The sequence below is a fragment of the Schistosoma haematobium genome, chromosome ZW, assembly GCF_000699445.3.
Source record: "Schistosoma haematobium chromosome ZW, whole genome shotgun sequence".
Taxonomy (NCBI): domain Eukaryota; kingdom Metazoa; phylum Platyhelminthes; class Trematoda; order Strigeidida; family Schistosomatidae; genus Schistosoma; species Schistosoma haematobium.
This window is the reverse complement of record NC_067195.1, coordinates 6,046,034-6,067,817: the sequence shown is the minus strand read 5'-3', so window position 1 is coordinate 6,067,817 and position 21,784 is coordinate 6,046,034. Positions and strand designations below refer to the sequence as shown.

Genomic DNA, 21,784 nt, shown 5'->3' with positions numbered 1-21,784 from the left:
TACCAAATAGTTTCTACGGCTTTATAAACGTGTAAATTGTACTGACCAATCAGATCTTTGAAAAAATGATTGATTAATATTTATTGAATAGTTGGATGGATGTGTATACGTTGAATGCACCCTAATAAGAAACACTAGGGAATGACTACGTATAGTGATTTCAATTTAACTTTTCAGAGAGAGAGAGAGAGAGAGAGAGAGAGAGGAAAAACGTCTGATTTTCTTCATATACTATTAAAACAAGATAGAGCTTATGAAAATAATTGACATGGAAAATCATTAGTCTAATAATAACTAGGGTATATTAAGTGATGAAATGCCACACCTACACATTTATTGAAATATAAACTGAGATTGAACTTATTCATATGAGATGAAAACAAAGAAATATACCAATTATATCCCAAACAATTCAAGTGTATCATTGTTCTCAGTTAACCGTACTAAGTTAATTCGAAGACTAGTTAAAAATGTTCTAGCTTGGTGAATGAATTAAGTTCATCTTCCACAGTAAACACTTTTGTGAAATATGGGGATGATCTCATTGTATGTATGCCTATCTCTACATCTTTACATCCCATAGAAATGAATGAGTTTTTGTTTCGTAATGAATGTTGGTCTGTTGGTAATGGTCTCATCCGTAATCCGTCTAAATGTCAAGCTGTTAACTTTAGCATGAGACATGAACGGTATCTAAACACCACTTTGAGATCCCATAATGCTTGTGCCATTGAAGACTCTTTGATAAACAGTGTCGAAGGTCAATTATCTTGGTGTTACCTTTTCCTCTGATCTCTCTTAGTCTTCTCACGTTTTATTGCTATCGAAGAAGGTTTTCTGTCTGACTTACTACATAAAGAGATTGCATGCTTTTGAGATTACTCGTTATTTACTCTTATAATTTGTCCACTCCTGCATATTACCTAGTATTCTTTACTGTTCTCCATTATTCTTTACCGAACTTTTGAAAAAAGTCTTTGCTGTATTGCGAAGAATGCTGAAGGCAGTTAGCAGGGTGTGTGGTGAATCTTTCGAGGTCATAATTAATATGGTTGTGGATAGACATCTAAAGTCATGGAAACTCCTGGCAGGTGTTATTTTATTAGATGCTAACCATCCCCTTCACTCTTATCTTTCTCCTTGTATATCTTCTTCTGGTTGAACGAGACGAAATTACATTGAAATCCATGCAAGCAAACAAGTATAAAAGTTCTATATTACCTTACCTAGTAAATATACTGTGACGAACAAGTTGTTAATCTAGTCATGTCTATAATTTGGGAAGTTGTACAGTTTTTCAGATTTTTTTAGATCTTGTTTCCTTTCTTTTTGTCTTTGTTTTTTTCCTTTTTGTAAAATAAACTTGTTGAAATACCTTGTACTGAGAATTCTATATTGTACCAAAATATAATATTGAATAAAGCCACTAAGAATAATAATAAATGACGAGACTATAATTTATGGATGAACCAATCAGAATTATGGTAACAGGTCTTGGATTTTAGCGCAAGGTTCATTCACCCATTTCACTGAATAGGGTTTTGACATTTTAGCTGATGTCAGTTTGTGGTGAAAACTTAAACTATAACTCCTTAACCTAACCATCAACTGTAAATCATAATCATAATTCCTCATTTATCCTTAATATGTAGGTGAACATTCTCAAGATCACTTTAGTGTCACTCAAAGATCGTCCATAAATTATAGTCTCATTCAGTAAATAAGTGTCATATATTATGATAAATATAACTTACTCATCTAAACGATCTCTAAAATTAGAAAATGCACCAATTTTCGGATTAAAATATGAAAATCCTTTTTGTAATACAACAGAACAATAAATTAATCCATTTTCCAATACTGAATATGGTAAGTGTCCAGCACCATGTAAATAAAGCAGCAAATTCATATTGTAGCCTAATTCAAAGAAAATATTCTCTGCTGCTGCGAAAGGTAGACGTAAAATATTTTGTGTATCAGCATATTGAAATTTTTCACTTAAAGCTGGACCGATAAAGTCACCTAAAGAAAAAATAACGAAAGAGTAAATTGAGATGATGGAATTTTGCAGCTCAAGTGAATGATTTTGATGGAGTTTTGTTCTCTGATCTGGATGGTTTGGTCATGGAAATTTCATTGTTCTTCTGAACGATATTATTATTGAATTCCGACTCAACAGTCAATATAACTGATACAAAACCTGAAGGTTTTGATGAAACAACTGCCAAGTGTCGTTTAGTCTTTTATTGGTTCCGTCTGTACTTATAATGCTTGTAAGTCAAAGCAATATTGAGTCTATCCGTACAGGATGCACATATGTCAATAAGAGACTGACTGATCAATTGCAGTCCTGAACGTCAATGGGAAAATTCAAACAAGTAATACAAAAATGTATTGAAAACTTCACCACATTGCACAAGCTAGTGGCTATCTGAACCCAGTAGTTAAGTGAATAACGCGATGAGGTTTGAAGCGAACTGTACTGGGTTCGAGTCCCTGAGTGGACATCAAATGTGGGATGCAGGTACATCCAGCTGAGTAGTTCGGAATAGAACGAAACGCGCGTCCTGAATTCCCCTGCTAGCCAATATCCATCTTTGTTTATAATGTTTGTGACTTAAAGCAATATTGAGGCAATGCGTACAGGATGCACATATGTCAATAAGAGACTGACTGATCAATTGCAGTCCTGAACATCAATGGGAATCTTCAAAAAAACAATACGGAAACCTGACGAAAGTTGCCTACTGATTTTAGATAGAACTTTAGAAAAATATGTGCGTTAATCAATCTATTTACAAAATGTCATATTTATATACACTGCTTCATTTTCTTATCTTCAATACTGATAAACTACGGTATAATAAATACGATAATGAATATAAGTCCATGTCATTTGCACTGATTTTTTTACATAATAGATAAAATATGTTTTAAAAGAGAAAAGATAACCTTTCATTAATCTCTCTGTCTTCCTAAAGGTCACTATACTACACAACTATGATGTATGTATGCACATTGACTGACATTAACATTCCCATGTTTTCTTTTTATTGATCCCTAAGTTTTAGTTCTTTCTCTTCTTTTTCTTATTCTTCTTCATCTTCTCTGATATTCTTATCCAAGAAATAAATCCTTCAACATTATGGATCCAATAGTTAAATTCATTTACAAAGATACATAGATTAGTAATAGTATATATATATATATATATATATATATATATATATATATATATATATATATATATATATATATAACCTATATATTAACCAATTCAATGAATAGATAATTTTTAGCAATAAATTAAAACGACAAAATCAGACGAAACGGTCATTCAGTGCTTCCAGGTTTTTACTGATGGTCTAACAATGATCCATATTCACGATTTCAATCAAAATTAGATATCAGAAGGGGTACTGTGGAGATTGTGGTAATTTCAACAGTTGAGATCATGAGACAATTGAAGCTAGACCACCATGGAAAACCTGGAAGCACTGGACGGCCGTTTCGTCCTATTGTGGGATTCCTAAGCTGGATGTGTCGCTCAATTTCGTGGATTAGTTGAAGTTAGACATTAGCACCATTGGATGCCGGCTCAGTGGTCTAGTTGGTTAAGCGCCTGGCGCGGGACTGGTAGGTCCTGGGTTTGAATCCCGTGAGGTGGGGTCGTGAATGCGCACTGCTGAGGAGTCCCACAACAGGACGAAACGGCCGTCCAGTGCTTCCAGGTTTTCCATGGTGGTCTAGCTTCAATTGACTCATGATCTCAACTACTAAAATTAGATATGTTTAATTAGATTCCAATGGGAACAATAAAACAATTTAAATCAGATGATAATCTAATTCATTATGCAATATATTATAAGTACAAGTCATTTAATTAACTATTAAAATTTTGATCAATGAACGTAATATACATAACCAGAACATGAAAAAATAATTAGAATATTGATGAAAAACTAATTATGATAGTAAACTTACCAACTACACTAAGAATAGCTTTTTGTGATCCAGGTACAAAACGATGTAGACGTCTTTCTGGTATAGTAAATTTTTGTGGAACAATGATTTTGAAATTATTTACAAATAATGTACTGGAACTTGTTAAATCTAAGAAACTTGCAGTATGATAGTAATTTGTTACACCATTCATCTGTAATTGTTAATTTATAAAACAAACTATATAAGTGAATAAAAAGTTAATCTATAGAATTCTAATTGATTGATTCACTAGAAGATACATGAATTTTACTGAATATCTGAGCTACTTGTTCTAGACATCTAAATATTTCAAAGAATTGTCTGTTTTTTTTCTTTGTTTTAACAGATCATTATGTCGATTAATTACATAACCTATTCAAGTGCGTTTATGAAAAGTTTACGAACTTTCACTGTACAAGTTACAAAAAAAAGTACAATCAGAGACATCATAGTAGCTGGCAATGTGCATTGTGAAGAATGTTCATTATTCTGATGTTGATTCTTGAATTGCTAACATCTAACTGGTGATCAATCAATGTTTATCGTCAGGATAGATCAAGAAATAAGAAATAGGAAACTTGTTGAGATACTTTGTGCTGAGAATTCTATAATGTAACAAAAGCCTAATATTGAATACATCTAATAATAATAATAACAAAGATAAATGTAAGTGACATTTTCAGTTAGTTGGATACGATCGATAAGAAATATTCATTATCAAAGAGATCGCAATCTTCAGGGAACTAATACTGGAAGTGATATTCATTATCATAGCCACTATTCATCAAGTTTACTATGTTAACAAACTATAACTAGTTGTTTCCATAAACCTTTCGTATACGCCAAGAATATAATTCAGCCTATTATTTTTAACAGTTGAATTGACAAATCGATTTAAGATAGACCACTATTGGAAACCTTGAAGCACTGGACGGCCGTTTTCTCCTAGTATGGGACTTCTCAGCAATGTGCATCCACGACCCTGAAGGCGGGACTCGAACCCAAGACAATCGGGTATGCACGTGAACGCTTAACCTTGTGAATTCAATCGTTAAAAGACTACGATTTCTACAAATCCCCATTTTGATAACAACCATGTGCTCACTAGTGACTAGCTTCAAGATGGATTTCCTGAGGTTCTAGTGATAAGCCATGACCAATGTTGTCCAATCCGTGTCGGATGTGAAACAGTTATTCACCCCAGACAATAGATGAAGGGTTGAGCACGACCATGGATCGATTGAAGTTAGACATCAACACTGTTGGATGCCGGCTCAGTGGTCTAGAGGTTAAGCGTTCACGTGCGAGACCAAAGGTCCCGGGTTCGAGCCCCGCGTATGGGACCGTGGATGCGCACTGCTGAGGAGTCCCATACTAGGACGAAACGGCCGTCCAGTGCTTCAAGTTTTCCAATGGTGGTCTAGCTTAAATCGATTTGTGAATTCAACTGTTAAAAATAATAGGCTGAATTATATTCTTAGCATATACGAAAGGCTTATGGAAATGGTTGTCACAAGTCTTATGAAACTAGAAATAAATTAAGGTAATGTGAAGGCCACCTGGATCTGTTCTTTTTAAGTTTGTTTAAAAACTCATTTTCTGAAGTAATTTTAACCCATATCTGTAGAACTTGATAAGTCACAACCGGAAGGATATCAACATTATTTGTGGAGTTACCATCGTTTTTTTTCTGAAGATTTTTGTGGTTGAACTGTACTATGTCCAATAAGCAGAATTTATATTTAACTAGAAAACTGGAATATTCCGAAGGTATCATCTAAGTAAGCTTGCTTTGATGAATGTCTAATTTGGACGGAAATACTAAGTTTAGATCAAGTTAATAGAAAACAAATTTTCTTGATAGACACAGTTCACTGTAGATTTACACAAAACTGATATAATTTTTAGCTTCCAAAATTAGTAATACTTAACATGAACTTATTTGCTTTACAAACAAGATACGAAATCACTCCATTATAACAATAATTCAATTTAAACTTACACGAACATATATTGTATGTGTTTCACAATTGGAACCGATAAAACTATATGCACATATTGTAAACGAAGTATTCCCAGGTAGTTTCGGCGAAACTGGCATATAAATATAACGAGAAGTACCAGCTTCTAAATAAGCTAATGATTGGACAGCTTTATTTATAGATACTTCTGGTGCATATGCTGATACACGTCCTTCTAATCCAACTTGAATAATACGTAAATCAGGACTTGGTTTTACTTCTACTAAGGCCTAATAAGAAAAAAAAAGCCTAAAAGGTGTGAATTTTTGCACAATAAAAAATTATTGTTGATTTACTAATTACACCAACAAGTTGTTAACTGTGGAATAATAATCAATAAATATTAGTCTGTTTTGGGGATCAAAAGATAACTCTTCTTCTAAAGTAGATCATCAATTGTATATCAATAATGAGATCTATCTATTTAGATCATCTTAAACAGTTTAGTTATCGATTGGTATAGATTTTGCAGCAAATATTTAGATACTAAACAAAATGAAATTACTCACTTAAAAGAGAGTTATTACAGAAAGCTGTTAATCATCCACGTTCATGTCATAAATTATGTGACAATAGCAAGAAACCAATGACAATAGTCCCTTTTGAGTTTAGATGCTTGGGAAAAGATTACAGTTGTATTCAACCTTACAGATTAAATGCAGATGAAATCAGCTTACATGTGATAAAATTCTATTGCCAAGACAAGACGAAAGAGACTGATGAGATTAAGTGTGTTTGTGAGAGAGAGCGAGAGAGGTTAGAATATATGCCCAATTCTCTGAAACATTACTAATTGTTGACTGGGATTCAAATACTAAAGTACTGTGCTTCAATTTGTAGTAACCTATTGTGATCCCTAATCAATTTATTCGTGAACAATTACTTAATATGACAGACTAATATAAAGTATTGTTTCATCTTTTTCTGACTTTTAGATGTTTATTTGTAACTTTATTGATTATATTGCATGTATGGATGTCTATCTCTGTTTGCCTGTATTATTCCATGTTTATTTTCCAAAAATATTGTGTTGTCAACTATTTACTGTTAGCTTTGAACATATCTTAGCTAGATTACCAATAAAAACCCATAAATATTGGACGTCCATTTGCTTCCAGTACAGGACTCGTCAGTTTGTGATTTAAACTTTAAAAATCTAAAAATTTTCTGAAAACCTCTCATACTACTAATGATAACTATGTGTACACTGATGACCAGTTTCGAAGATGTTACTCACGAAGTTGCAGTGAAAAGCCGTGGCTAGTGGAGTCCAATCCATGTCGTGTGAGACAGTTATCCACTGCAGGCAATTGATGGGGGTTGGGAGATACAGTAAATTGGGTAAGACTAGGTATTAACACCGTTGGATGTCGGTTCAGTGATCTAGAGGATAAACGTTTGAGCCCGAAACCAAAGATTCTGCGTTCGACTATCCCCTGCAGGTTTTGGAATGTGCACTGATAAAAAGTCCCATATGAGGACGAAACGGCCGCTCAGTGCTTTCAGGTTTTCAATGGTGGACTAACTAAGATCAGTTCGTAATTTAAATTTTTAAACTTCTACAATCTTCACAAATCCCTTCAACTAATAACAGTTTAATTGTGCTTAACTTATGTGTGTCGAACATCTTTAATTGGTTATCTGTAAGTTGTCCACTATTAACTGAGAAAACTTTTATTGATGCTTCTGTCAGTGTGTATTCAATGTACATGTTCTGTCGTTCAGTTTACCTGTTCACATAAGTATCTCAAATTTACATATTCAAAATGGAATTCGTATTCGAATTTTTATTTTTATGTTTTATTGAAGTAATTAATCGATGGAAGATATACGAAGTTAAATACGCTTTCTGTATTTCACTAGCATCGTCGTTCAGCCATAGTGGAGGAAACAACGAGCACAAAAAATCTAACATCCCCACTGAACGCTTTACAAATAATGGATGTGACTACATATGCTAGGGAGGATAGAAAGAATCCTAGTTTTTAGTAGTATTTTGTCCTGTTCCTTATGAAACATTTTGTCCGGGTACTCAATTTCTTCGCACAAACGCTTCAGCCAAATCGGTCCATAAACTTTTAATTACCTCAATCCAATAGTTCCAATTATTAAAAAGACAAGCACGAACACCGATTTGTTCACCCCAGACAGCTTCTTCAGGTAGTTCAACTGTCATATAAAATCGTCTTGTACCAGAAAATAAGTAAGGTTGTTGCATTAAAGCTAAACCTAATTCACTGTCAACTGAAAATGCACCAGCTACCCAGTCAGCATTCATTTTTGGTAGATCAACACGAAATTGAATTTGTCCATCAGCTCTAAAGTAATGGAATGATTGAATGAAAGCAAAGCAAAATCTAGAATTTCAGACAAGAAAAGCTATTGTTGAAATGATTAATCGATCACGTTCAGAGAACCATTTGAAACCTAGAAGCAATGGACACCTGCTTCGTCTCAGTATGAGAGTGCTTAAAAGTGCATATTCAAAATCCCGAACACAGGAATCGAACCGTAAACCTTGAGTCTCGTGCGCGAACCCTTGATCTATAGATCACTGACACATGATCAACTGGTGTACGAGTCTGGCTTAAACTTTGATCGCTTATTGATTTCAATTAAATTCAACAATCTTCGCAATCCCACACCGGCAATCATCATGTGCTCAGCAGTGACTAGCTTTGAGATGGAATTCCTGTAGTTCTAGGGAAAAGCTGTGACCAGTTCGGCTAAGAATTGTCGGGTGAGAGAGAGGTACTCACCAGAGACAACATAAAATGGTCGCGGAGTATCATGAACTGAGTAAAATTAGACTTATGCACCATTAGATCTAGTTCATTTATGTGGAGGTTAGGCGTTCGCATGAGAGCCCGGAAGTCTTCGGTTAGATCCCCGCGTGGGGGTCCTGGATCCGAAATACTGACGAGTCCCATACTAGAGCAAAACGGGTATCCGATGCTTACATGATCTCAGTGATTGTCTAACTTCGGTTTGTAATTTCAATGAAATTTAACAATCTCCACAACTTTATACTGAAAAAATATTATTTCATATAAGATTTATAATAAATCATGTTTGTGATAATCCATTTTGTTTTTATATGTAAGTATTTTAATTTCGACCTCTTACAAATATGTGCGTTCTAAAACCACAAATAACATCAGTCCCCTGATGATTATACATAACTAGCACGCAAAATAAGTTCAGGGGTACAATTTGACTCTCTACATCCAAATAAGTAAGCGTATTTATAGTCGTAAATCTATGTAGTCCAAAAACGTGCATTTAATTAGCAAATTACGAGTAAGTATTTCATTTTAAAACTTGAATTTCTTTCATTCACTGTTTCAGAAAGAAATTAGCTTTCACATTTTCTAGTCTGATATATACACATGGATTATCATAATTCTTGGATTTCAGCAACAATTGCAGTTCGTTGATTATATCACGCGATGAGTAAGGAGTATTGAATGACTCTCTCAAAGAAGCGAACTTTATGTCATTATTTCTTATCTTGGAGGGAATAGATAAAAACTCTGAAATGAACGAAGAACTTTTGCTAACGAACTTACATATTGAAGCATAGGAATTATCGACGAAATCGATGGTTACTTCACTATTGCACGTACATACATAACTATCATTTGTTTATATCCAACTATCCAGCTTAGAAGTATAATACTGTTTTTCATCATTAAATACAGTTCACTGTGTATTCATGTCAGGTAGATTAGTTGTCATAATCCAATCCGATCTGTCTTATAACTAGAAAACATAACAAGGAATAATACTTGGTGATCAATTAGGGAGCATGAAGCAAAGTCCTAGATGAGATCAATTCTGACCCGAATGACTCAATCATAATGTCTCTGAATATGATATTGGATGACTTGGGTATGGACTCCACAACGGCCATCAGTTCGCTTCTGTTTGCAAATAAATCTTCCTGACGAGTACCAACTAGCACAACATAGAGGTTCAGAGCTTTCAAATAATTGTCTCTAATCACACAAAAGCAGTATTTCGGAGCACAAAACTATACTTATTATTTTTCACTTTCAATGCCTAAATTAGACTCATTTAAGTGACTAAAAGGGTGATATTAAGGGCAAAAGACGATTTCACTTGGACTTATTTTCCTATTCTGGACGCTCAACTCTCAATCTTTGCAACTTAACTAATTTGATGTTCATAATTGTTGTTTTCGTAAATTGCTTGACCATGATTTAGTTGATGAAAGCTATTGTTCTGCCTTTATCTAGCTACTGACTTTTCGATTTATCACATCATCATCAACGTAATCGGAGTTATCTGTGATTAACGAATTAATCAGTTTTCTTCTCAAGTCAAATTAGATATTTCGAGAGATAAATAAAGCAAAAATGCATTTGTATTTTCCATCATGTACCCAACTGCGATCAGTACTTTTACAGCCACACGATATTTACTGTGGTTGTTTTATTTATTTTAAACATCATACACAGATACTACTTACTTGACAAATGTACTATGCCATAACCAAGCACCATCATTCCATTGACGATTTAATATATCAAATGTATTTATTAAACGTAATGGTTGAGGATTTTTAGTTTCATTTTCTGGACAGTCCATTTCATCAATCCAAGTAGCACATTGATTGATCCCATCACATCGTTCACTTCTTGAATAACAATCTCGACCAGTAAGAGAGTAGCATGGTAAGGCCCGTGCAGGGTTCTCAGTTTCATTACATGTATCTATTGATTAAATAATAGTTAGAAGTATTCACAAAATTAATTGTTTTTTTGAGAAATGTTGGATTTATTTGATTTCTATGCTCTTTCGTTAGAAGACTCTTCAACCTGTTACGCTCGTGCTAATATATCGATTGCAGCTATCGACGATCTACTCTTCTCGATAGCCGCTATCAAGTTAAATGATCAATTAAAATGTTTACAATCAATACTACAAAACGAGAGTGTTGAGGTACATGTGTTACATTTCTAAAGTAATTAAAAGACAATAAAATTTTTATAAAAGTAACTTAAAAAATGGTTGTTTCGGTTTATCTTTTCTTACTTACAATGAAATACTTGAAGAAAATAAGAAACTCAAAACAACTGTCAACCAAATATCAAAGTCAGGATTTTCAATACGAACGTCAAAACAGTTCTACTGTATGTAGGTGAAACTTAGAGAACTACTATAATCATCATCAAAAATGTACAAATATTTATAAACAATTGTCTACACAAGATACTCAATGTCTGTTGACCGGATACCATCAACAACAGACTACTGTGTTAGAAAACAAACCGACGCCCACCTAAAGAGAAAATTAGGAAAAGACGATGGAGATGGATAGGACATACATTGCGAAAATCAAACTGCGTCACGAGACAAGCCTTAAATTGGAATCCTAAAGGCATAAACAAAAGAGAAAGACTTAAGAACACATTGCATCAGGAATTGGAGGTAGACATCAAAAGAATGAATAGTGGTTGAAAGCAACTGGAAATGATTGACCAGAACAGATTTCGATGAAAAATCCTTGTGGACAATTTAGTGTTTCTTTCAAAGGAGTTAATCTAATCATACTGTGGTGTGTGTAGAAATGCCTGGCGGCAGAGGGTTAAGAAGACCGAAGACAATAGAACGAGAACGATTTGTGTGAAAACGAAGAAACAATGGAGTCTGAGACGATTTAAGGACATTTTACAAATGAATTGCTTACTGTATGGTTCTCGGCCTTTACTAAGATGTTCTGTAATTTTATATTAAAATAAATTCGATTGTCCCCAATTGTGTTCTCGTTCACTACAATATTTATTTCACGGTAACACTAATGATTAATTGCTTTGTATGTCAATGTTTCATTAGAAAAAGAAAATGAAAAATGGTTATAAGTTATTTTTCTCTATTTCTGAAAATTATGTGAACAACTGGATTAAAAGTCGATATTTCAGAGACGGAGAGAGAAAAATATGCACATCGAAAATCCAGTGTAATATGTGATCTATCAAGGACACTACTGAATTGTGTTCAAAATGTAAACGAAGTAACCATTTTGTTCTCAATAATCCTTTTCCTGATCTCAGTTAACTGATTTTAAGCTATTCCTTTGTCATAAATCCATTTTGTATTGTTTGTTTGAATCTTTTGATTGATGTTTAGGACTGAAATTGATCAGTCTCTTACGTACATCCTGTATGGATTGCTCTAAGTCACAGGCGTTACATACAAAGATGTATGGTGGCTAGCATTTAACTGTATGAAATAGTATTATTTAAATATTATTTCCTAGTGCCTATCATAAAAGTTATTACATTTTTGGATCAAATAAGTTTCATCGAGTTGTAAAACACTGAAAATGATTTGGACGAAATAGGAATTTCGGAAAATACAGGAAAGAAAAACACACATCTTCTTTCATCAGTATCCCTTTTACATCTTATTATCCAAGATCATGTATTATGAATAAAGTTAATTAGCTTTAAACCATTTAATAACATTTTTGAGAACTTACGATAAAAATTCGCTTTAGTGAAATTAGCATCAGTGAATATAATTAAACCAGATGAATTCATTGTACTATTGGTATCTGCTCCATTACTGGATGTCGGTAAATAGATACGTTTAATATCTTTAAAATCTTCATACCATGTATGAACCAATGGTGCTTGACTATGTTGTTCATATGTCATTAATTCATCGACAATCTGATAATTAAAAATATATAAATAACTAATATAATCTGATATTTAATAATGAACGAATGGTTTTAGTAAAAATGTAATTTGATCCATTTAGTTAATTTTTGTACTGGTTGTTTGAATCATCCCATTGATGTTTACGAATGTAATTGATAAATCAGTCTCTGATTGACATATATGCATCCTGTACGGATCGCCTCGATATTATCTTAAATCACAATCATTATAAGCAAATATGGATGGTGTCTAGCAGTGTAATACAGGACACGTGTTTCATCTTATTTGGCACGTGTCAGCTGGATGTATCTGCATCCCACAGTTGATGTTCACTCAAGTGCTGAAACCAACTTGTGTTCTCTTCAAACACCATTACGTCATCCACTTAATTACTGAATTCGGATAACCAATAGCTTGTGCGATTGGGTGAATTAAACTTCACACCATCCATCTCTGTATAATTCATTTATATTTATGATGTTCAATATATTTTTGATAAAATTATTTCCTAAATGATAATGTTTAACAATAATTCGAAATAAAATTTCGAATCACTCGTCTCTAACACTAGAAAGTTGATCATTTCATGAATTTTAACAAAGGAATCGTATTTATTACGTACAATTCTTATAAATAATTAAAGGTTCACAAATTTCTCTAAGTATTAAACGAAATACAATAGAATAGACCAACTAAATAGAAGTGTTTATTACTGTTTACAAGTCAGTCAGTCAGTTACAACGTAGGACCAGGCACATACATGCATCGGTCCAAGTTGCCACACCCCATTAGCACAGCAAGCCGAACACCAGATTTATAGAAGCAGATAACTCAATGGTGTAATATATAAAGAAAAGATTTTATGTAAGGATATAGTACAGAAAGAAAGAATTAGTTCGTAGAAAGAAAGGTATAAAGCAATTTTAGTCTCATAGTTTAAAGAAAGACATAGAGTGTACGCACCTACGCCATTGTGATCGATTCTGAGCCACGTCAGCCACAGTCCCCAACCATTGGTTACGATAGTCGCGTAGACCCCAACTAAATAGTCCTCATCTACCAACACGGCTCAGACTAGAAGTTGGTGACTTCAAGCACTGATGCCATGTTTTGGTTTGACTGCCCCTAACTTTCTTCCAACCATCCCCAACACTAGTGTCAGCATTGCGCATCGTGGTAATCGTGTTCAGGCATACGTAACACGTGGCCTCACCATCTTAGTCGATGAAGATTCACAACCTCATCAACTGATTTACCATCATTCCCTAATACCCTGCGTTTAACCTCACTATTACTTACCCGGTGATCCCAGCAGATGCGAGCAATATTTCTGAGACATCTGTGGTCAAATACTAGTAACTTACGAGTATTTCCTACTCTTAGTCGCCACGTTTCGCAGCCGTAAAGTAGAACAGAACAAACTGCTACGCAGTATACTCATCCTTTAATTAATAGACGAATATTTCGCCTTCGCCATTGGTTACGTAAGTTTGCAAAAGCCAAACGAGCTTTACGAATCCGTGCAGAAATTTCGTCAGACACCAGTCCATTAGCGCTGATCAGGCTTCCAAGACAAGTGAAGTTGTCAACGCGTTCGAATAATTCACTCCCTATCCTTAGTTCAAATGTTGACGCAGATGAGTCCTGAAGCATGCATTTAGAGGTGGAGAAGCGCATCCCAAACGTCTTGGCATTGTTGCTCAGTGCTGTCAAAAGACTTTGCATTTTATCAGCGTCTTCACCAAACAAGACTATATCATCTGCGTATTCTAAGTCGATAAGTGGACCTCCTGGAGCAAAATTGTGAGATTTGTTGGAATACTATTTATTTACATTGTTACCCATAAATCTCGTGGTCAATACATGAATATTTAAAAATGAGGTTTTTAGTTCATAGTTAATCAATCAATATGTAGTTCTAACACGATGATAGCATATTCAACAGAAAATCTTATACTGGATTCCGGAACAGTGAGTAGTCAACGCAAATAGCTTTATGCATGAAAGAGCTCCATGTCAGGAATAACGACTAATGAAATTGAAATAATATACCCAATGAAATTAGATAAAGTATTGAAAACAGAGTACTATTTTATAATTGCTGAATTTGAACTCACATCATATTCTCGTAGAAATGAAGCACCACCAATAGCGTACAAATCAGCATGCATTACGCTGAATGCTATATAAGATCCAGGTTTAGCATAACCTCTGATTTCTAATGTGTCTTGATTTAAATCTTTTCCACGATTAACTTGCATTTGTACATTATTCAAATGTGTATAATTCGCATAAAATGTCAATGAATCTGATACAATTTCGCTATTGTCTTTAATAAAATATGCCACAATATGTGATATTGGAAACATGTAACGTGATACAGCAATTGAAAATGTACGTGATGTAACTGCATTTGGCATACGTAATTGATCAGTTGCTAAAATATTTCCGTTAGAAACAACCTAAAAAAGATTATTTCAATTGATGTGGAAGTTGATGACAATAAACGATAGACAGTAAGTTAATACTAAAAGAAAGCAGATATGCCTGTGTTAAATTATACAATATTTTATTATAATGATTTGTTATGCGTGGGTAATCTGTATTAAAGATATAGCTGGATTCGTATATAGAACTGTTTTGCTCCATTTAGGGCTCGTCAGCTGGAAAAGCCAGGATCCCAGTGCTGGATTTAAAAACAAATTTCCACTTCAAGCGAAGTTTAAACGTATTTCAGTTCATTAGAATAAATGGTGACGCGGCAATCACAGGTTTGAAACTGACGTTTTTACAATTCATGAGTTACTAAATGGTCTTATACTAGAACAGTATAGCTAATTACTTGTTTTCATACTAGATGGAAATTTTAGAAGTTTGTCACGAATTATACAGTCCGCCTGAACATCTTTCACAATTGGTTAGTGTTCTTAACACTCCATGTGGAATAGTTACATAGTTTACAATGGAAATTATCTATTTCTGACGAGAACGTTTGGCGTTTGGTAGTATTTGGACTAATGAGAAATAAGAATGGACAAAAAACTATGCAATGAAATAGATTATTGTCTATTTTCAATTTAAGCTGATCAAAGTACAGAAGGAAAATTATTATAGAGTGTTGTAGAGGTTGCTTAACCTGAAATTTCATAAAATGGATTGACCTTGTTAAGGAGTTTTGAACTGAAAAGAAACGACTGTCCAGTGTGTTATATGTTGACGAGAATAATGAATGGTATTGTTGGGATCTATTTATAGACTGATAATATACATATATTCTCATTGTATAATTGTTAACTAAACTACATATACTTATATTCCTTTTATTGCAAGCTCGTAATTGACCTGTTGGTTATTATTACATGATTTACTATTCTCAAGTTATGCCCACTCTATCAACTACAGTCTCCAACAATAACAGCCACTTTTGCCTAGATCCTGTACAAATATTATTTTCTATTTTATAGGGTGATGTGGTCGGATTCTGCTTGCGTATAAACCTAGTATGTTTGAAATATGCGGTTCGCATCGCGGGGGATGAATTTAGCGTTCTGAACTTAACAGGTAGGGCTAGGCGGATAAAGGGCCAATCGGAACTTTAGGTCGTTCGTACTAGTGTATGCGCTCTTAGTTTTGTCTTATAAGTCAATGTATCTAAATTGGCAACAGTATTTCGCAATAATCGAATAAGATAAGAGCATAACACAATGCTTCTTGATTTCCAATGGTTGTCTAACCGACAAAAGATGGGTGACTTGTTTAAACCATCATTCAATGACACTATGGGTTATTTTAATAAGAATACTATTGAAATAATTCAACCAAATAACTTACTACATAATGTATTTTATCAGTAGGATAATTAGTTTGTACATGTATAACCATATATTCATTTACCTTGTAAAATCCAGTGAAAAAACAACAGTAACTTCATAATATTACGTAAGAAGAGGAAGGTTTTATAAATGGAGTTTTAGAAAATGTTCGGTCTATGCTTATAAGCATATTGAAAAGTATCAATCTAACTTATTCCGTAATATTTTTAACGAGAACCGAATTCAATAAATCTAATTGTTAAATCTAGAACAATTAAGATCTACAGCAAACGTATTGATAACCGTTATTACTTAGTGATTTAAAGAAAACCGTCAGAATGATACGATTCGACAAGTGAGGACTTTTTATTTTCATATACTATCTTGTATGTTTACTGAAACTCAATATATTCAGATAACTTGCTATTTGTTGCTATGAAACTAAAGTAATGAGACAAGATTTTAGTAATCGAAACAGCTAAGATGTTAAAAAAAACTGTGTTCAACACAGAAGTGCATCAGTAAAACTACATCAAAATAGCGCAGACCTAATTAAATAACCATATCTAGTGTGTCTTAAACATTTACATACAACGGAATACATTCTACTATTAACTCAACAATATGAAAATAGACATCAGGTGAAATGGGAAGATTCTTGGGTAAAATGAGCAAGAATGAAATTGACAGAATATAAAGTTATAAGGATTAATGAATCTATCCTTCGAAAACGGTCATAGATTTTGAATTGTGATACTTAAATTCTCTTGTTTTTATTGTGTGACATTGATGGGATAACAGATAAAGAGTCTAAACAACGATTCATGATAATAAATATTAAGAATCAAATCCAGAAACGTTTTGACTAAAGCACTATTTACTTTTTTGCAAAATACCATAAAAAAATTAGTTTAGTATTTTTTTGAAAAATGTTATATTACTAACTAATATTATTCAGTAGTGTATTGTATTCATTTTATTGTTTTTCTCAAATACTTTCGTGTATATTGAGATAAAGTTTGTGTAGCTCATTCAAAAATTGCTATTTTGTGACCATAAGTTGATGAAAATCTCAAATTAAACAAATTTTTATGTACTTATACGTCTTTATCTTGAACTTCAGAAGGTGTAGATCATACGACAATTTGCTAATAATTTCTTCAGTGCAGTTTAATCTGTATCAGTTGTGAAACACTTATCCACTGAAGGTAATTGATGAAAGGGTTGTGCATGACTATGGATTGATTGAAGCTAAACACTGACACTGTTAGATCCCGGCTTAGTGGTCCGAAAGTCAGGTGCTTCCGCTCAACGTCGAAGGTCCTGGGTCAAATCTCCGCGTGCTGGTTCGTGGATGCGAACTACTGAGGAGCCTCATATTACGACGAAACGGGTATTTAGTGCCTCCAGGTTTAGAATAGTGAAACAGCTAAGATTAGTCCGTGATTTCAACTGTGAAAAGACAATTTTACACAAATTTTTACGGAAACGAAGTACTTCATAGTAATGATTATTGAAAAAAAGACGTCACGTTAACACAAACCTTACAAATCTATATGATCAAATGATCTTCAATTAGTTATGGACAAGTTTGTTTAGGGAATAAATAATTATAGGTTGTTTTTTTAAAAACTAAGATTGACAACTTATAATAAAAATCATTCTTTCACTGTAGGTATCAATGCTTAGGTTGGGCTTGATAGTTTCAAAAAAATTGAGGGTTGAGTAGAAAGCTAACAATAAATATATTTTTTGTTATGTCCTAATTAGTAGAAAGATTGTATATCTAATGTTTCATTCCATAATTACCAGAATGGAGATTTTATTAATCCTAATAGTTGAGTTCATGAGTCAATCTAGGCTGGACCATCATTAAAAACCTGGAAGCACTGGACGGACATTTCGTCCTAGCATGGGACTCCTCAACAGTGCGCATCCACGATCTCGTACGTGGGACTCGAGCCTAGGACCTTCGGTCTCGCGCACTGAAGAGGAGTCCCATGCTAGGACAAAACGGCCGTCCAGTGACTCCAGGTTTTCAATAGTGCTCTAGTTTAGACCAGCTAACGAATTTAACTATCAGTATTCCATATTTATCAATAGCGGAACTCATTAGTAGATCAGTTTATCATGTCAAGGTAGGATTAACTGAATAAATACATAATTTAGAGCAAAAAAAGGCAACTGTCATAGAATTATTTAGGCATATATTATTCATATTCAGTTTTACTTTAGGTGAAAAAGTTGATGTTGATAACTGTAAATATGCACCGGAATAAGAGTTCACAGCAAATAAACGTTGTTGATCATTTGATAAAATTCGATCTGTTTCATCAATGTACCTAGCCTGAAAGTCAACAATAATCACGTTTAATTATGTAAACAAATATTTATTAAGAATATAACACACATATGTATATCATAACAATTTAAATTTCCTTCAGTCATTTTACTCCAAGATAGTAGACGTTTCGTGAATTTTAAGTTCAATCGTTGATGTTTTCATGTTAACCCAATGCATATTAGTATGACAATTCTTCTGTGTTATTTATATGTAAGTATATTCACTAATTAGCCTTATTCACCTCTCTGTCATCTGATAGTTTTCTACTAGAACCAAGAAAAAATTCAATTATCACCAACCAATTCACATAATGAGTGTGATAACGAGATTTGTAAAAATAACCCACAGCTAATCTGGATGTTAGAAAGTGTTAAATATCAAAGTTTGAACACCCCTCCCCCCCAGATGAAAAATAAGAAGTTATCCTTTATCTTAAGAAAAAAATAAATATTGATGCTACGTTAGTTAACGTATGCTATCAAATAGTTACTGACTACAAATGGAGAAAAATGCTACAGTAATAAGATTCCTTTACTTAGATTATTATTATTGTTATTATTATTATTATTATTATTATTATTATTATTATTATTATTAATGGCTTCATTCAATATTAGATCTTTGTTACACTATAAAATTCTCGGTATAGAATAGTTCAATAAGTTCCCTCTTCTTATTTCTTGATCAATCCTGAAGATAAATATTGAGTGATCATCAGTTAAATGTCTGCAATTTAAGAATTGACATCTGACTAATGTACATCCTTTTTGATGAATATTTCCAGCCACCACAATGTCACCGACTGTATAGTTTTGTAGCTTATTCAGCGAAAGGTCGTAAAATTTTCATAAACGTACTTGAATAGGTTATGTAAATAATAGGCAAAATGATATGTTAAAACAAACAAAAAGCAGATAACTTGTTGGAATATCTAGGTGACAGGAACAAGTAATGTGGTGTAAGCTACTTATATCCACATAAGTAGTATTTGACGATGGTCAGACATAGAATGTATTTCAGTGGAAGATCGAGAGGGAAAGAATGGGAACGAAAAGCAATTCGTATGAAAATGTATTAACAATCAAATCCGAGACGATAGACCGATATTTGCAAAAGTGACAGTCAAGTTTGAGACAAATGATTGATATTTTGCAAATAAACTATTTACTGTATGGTTCTCAGATTTTAGTGAGATGTTCTGTAGTTTTGTGCTCAAATGCATTCGGTTGTCCCCATTCGTATTCTTGTTCACTACAGTAGCCTAGATATTCCAGCAGACCGTCAACATCAGTCAGACTATTTCTGTACTGTAAAATGCTTGTATGATCATATTACCCACTTTATTAAAAACAACATTAATAAATGTAGTTATACAGAATTTGTCTATGGAAAGTATTTACATTTCATATTTTCTATACGAACTCTGGGTGAAATATAAACGCTCATGAGTTGTATAACATACAAATGGTGTTTATTCGATAGTAATTATTGATACAATAACACAATAGTGTTACATCTGCACGTATGGCACACGTAGTTGGGTGTTACCTATCAAAAGGTATCTATACAGATAAGATAATGTGGTCTAATTACTGGACACAGCTGGGCATTTTAGCGGTGCATCTGTCTACTTTTATCAGAAGACATATATATGTAAATCAAAGTGGTTTTATATAATTTATTATAAATCGAAAGAGGAAGAAAAGGCTTTTGTCTTAAAAACTGTTATAGTAAGCCGATCAAAAGTCTCCAAATGAAAAGGCCATCCTTTTCCAATCAAAAATCTAACAAATGAACGTGATTGGTTAATAGATGGTGATATTCTCTAAGGTATATGTATATGTATATGCTTACGCATGTGAACCAGTTTAGCACAACAAACTTCATTTTTGACTGTTAGCCTTCTCACACACTAGTCGGTCATCGAGTAGCTTATAAGGAGTTTATGTATCAGTATCAGTCTACGAAATAGTGATCCATAATAAAAACATTTGATTAGTACTATCATTAAAATATACAAGAAATGACCATCAACTAATATTACCAAATTAGTGTAATTGAAATAGAAATAAAAAGTAATTATATAAACTTACTTCTAATCTATAAGTGATACAACCATCTCCAGTTGGTCTATAAGTATAACGTATTACACCATCATCTGATATAGGCAGAGTGATTTGTTTTTCAAAAGTATTATCAAGACAATAGAATGAGAGTGTAACTTTACGATTTCCACTATATTTTACCATACTACCATCTGCCATATAAACAACCAACTGAGCAAAAATTGGAAAGAAATTTTAGTGAAATAAAATAAATATCAATATCATGAGTCAGTTGAAGCTAGACCACCATGGAAAACCTGGAAGCACTGGATGGCCGTTTTCCATGGTGGTCTAGCTTCAACTGACTCATGATCTTAGCCATTGAAATTACTTTAATATCCACAAAACCCATCTGATATTAATCAAATATCAGTATGTTCTTTTTTAAGAGAAAATTATACAAAATATGATAACAATGAAATAAACACTTAATGATCGGTTGAACAATGTAGTTTAACTGACTGTATGCTAAGTGGTTCGGTGGTTAACATTACATTGAATTATATAACGATTAATGGATTTGATTAAGATGAATATACCAAAAAGGTTTTTCTACGACCTGATTATCTATCTACTCGAAAAATGATATGAAAGTAGAGTTTTGTAAACTCCACTATACTCTCTCTACTAATTATTTGAAGATTAATAACACGGTGAGAATTGATGAGAACAATGAGATAACATTTAATACTTTGACCTAGGTGTTGAGAACTGTGAGCAAGGTGTAATATGTTGGGGAGATCCATAAAACTCCTCGAAAGAAAAAGCCAAAAAAGGCTCTGAAAACACTGAGAAGCATCTTATCCAGTCAGCGTTCAGTAGAAGCTTT

General features: G+C 33.3%; 1 protein-coding gene across 1 annotated transcript in view; it reads right to left on the bottom strand.

Annotated features, from left to right (window-relative positions):
- The window catches only part of MS3_00002654 (uncharacterized protein), a 59,964-nt gene that overhangs the window by 23,251 nt on the left and 14,929 nt on the right, over positions 1-21,784 (bottom strand). Inside the window, exons 9-18 of the mRNA XM_035732217.2 lie at positions 20,944-21,126; positions 18,737-18,853; positions 16,526-16,588; positions 14,812-15,156; positions 12,511-12,703; positions 10,498-10,741; positions 8,092-8,323; positions 5,987-6,235; positions 3,985-4,156; positions 1,755-2,022 (exon numbers count right to left, since the gene is read on the bottom strand). Coding sequence (XP_035588352.1) covers positions 1,755-2,022; positions 3,985-4,156; positions 5,987-6,235; positions 8,092-8,323; positions 10,498-10,741; positions 12,511-12,703; positions 14,812-15,156; positions 16,526-16,588; positions 18,737-18,853; positions 20,944-21,126 — 2,066 coding nt within the window. The remainder of the gene's footprint in view (positions 1-1,754; positions 2,023-3,984; positions 4,157-5,986; positions 6,236-8,091; positions 8,324-10,497; positions 10,742-12,510; positions 12,704-14,811; positions 15,157-16,525; positions 16,589-18,736; positions 18,854-20,943; positions 21,127-21,784) is intronic.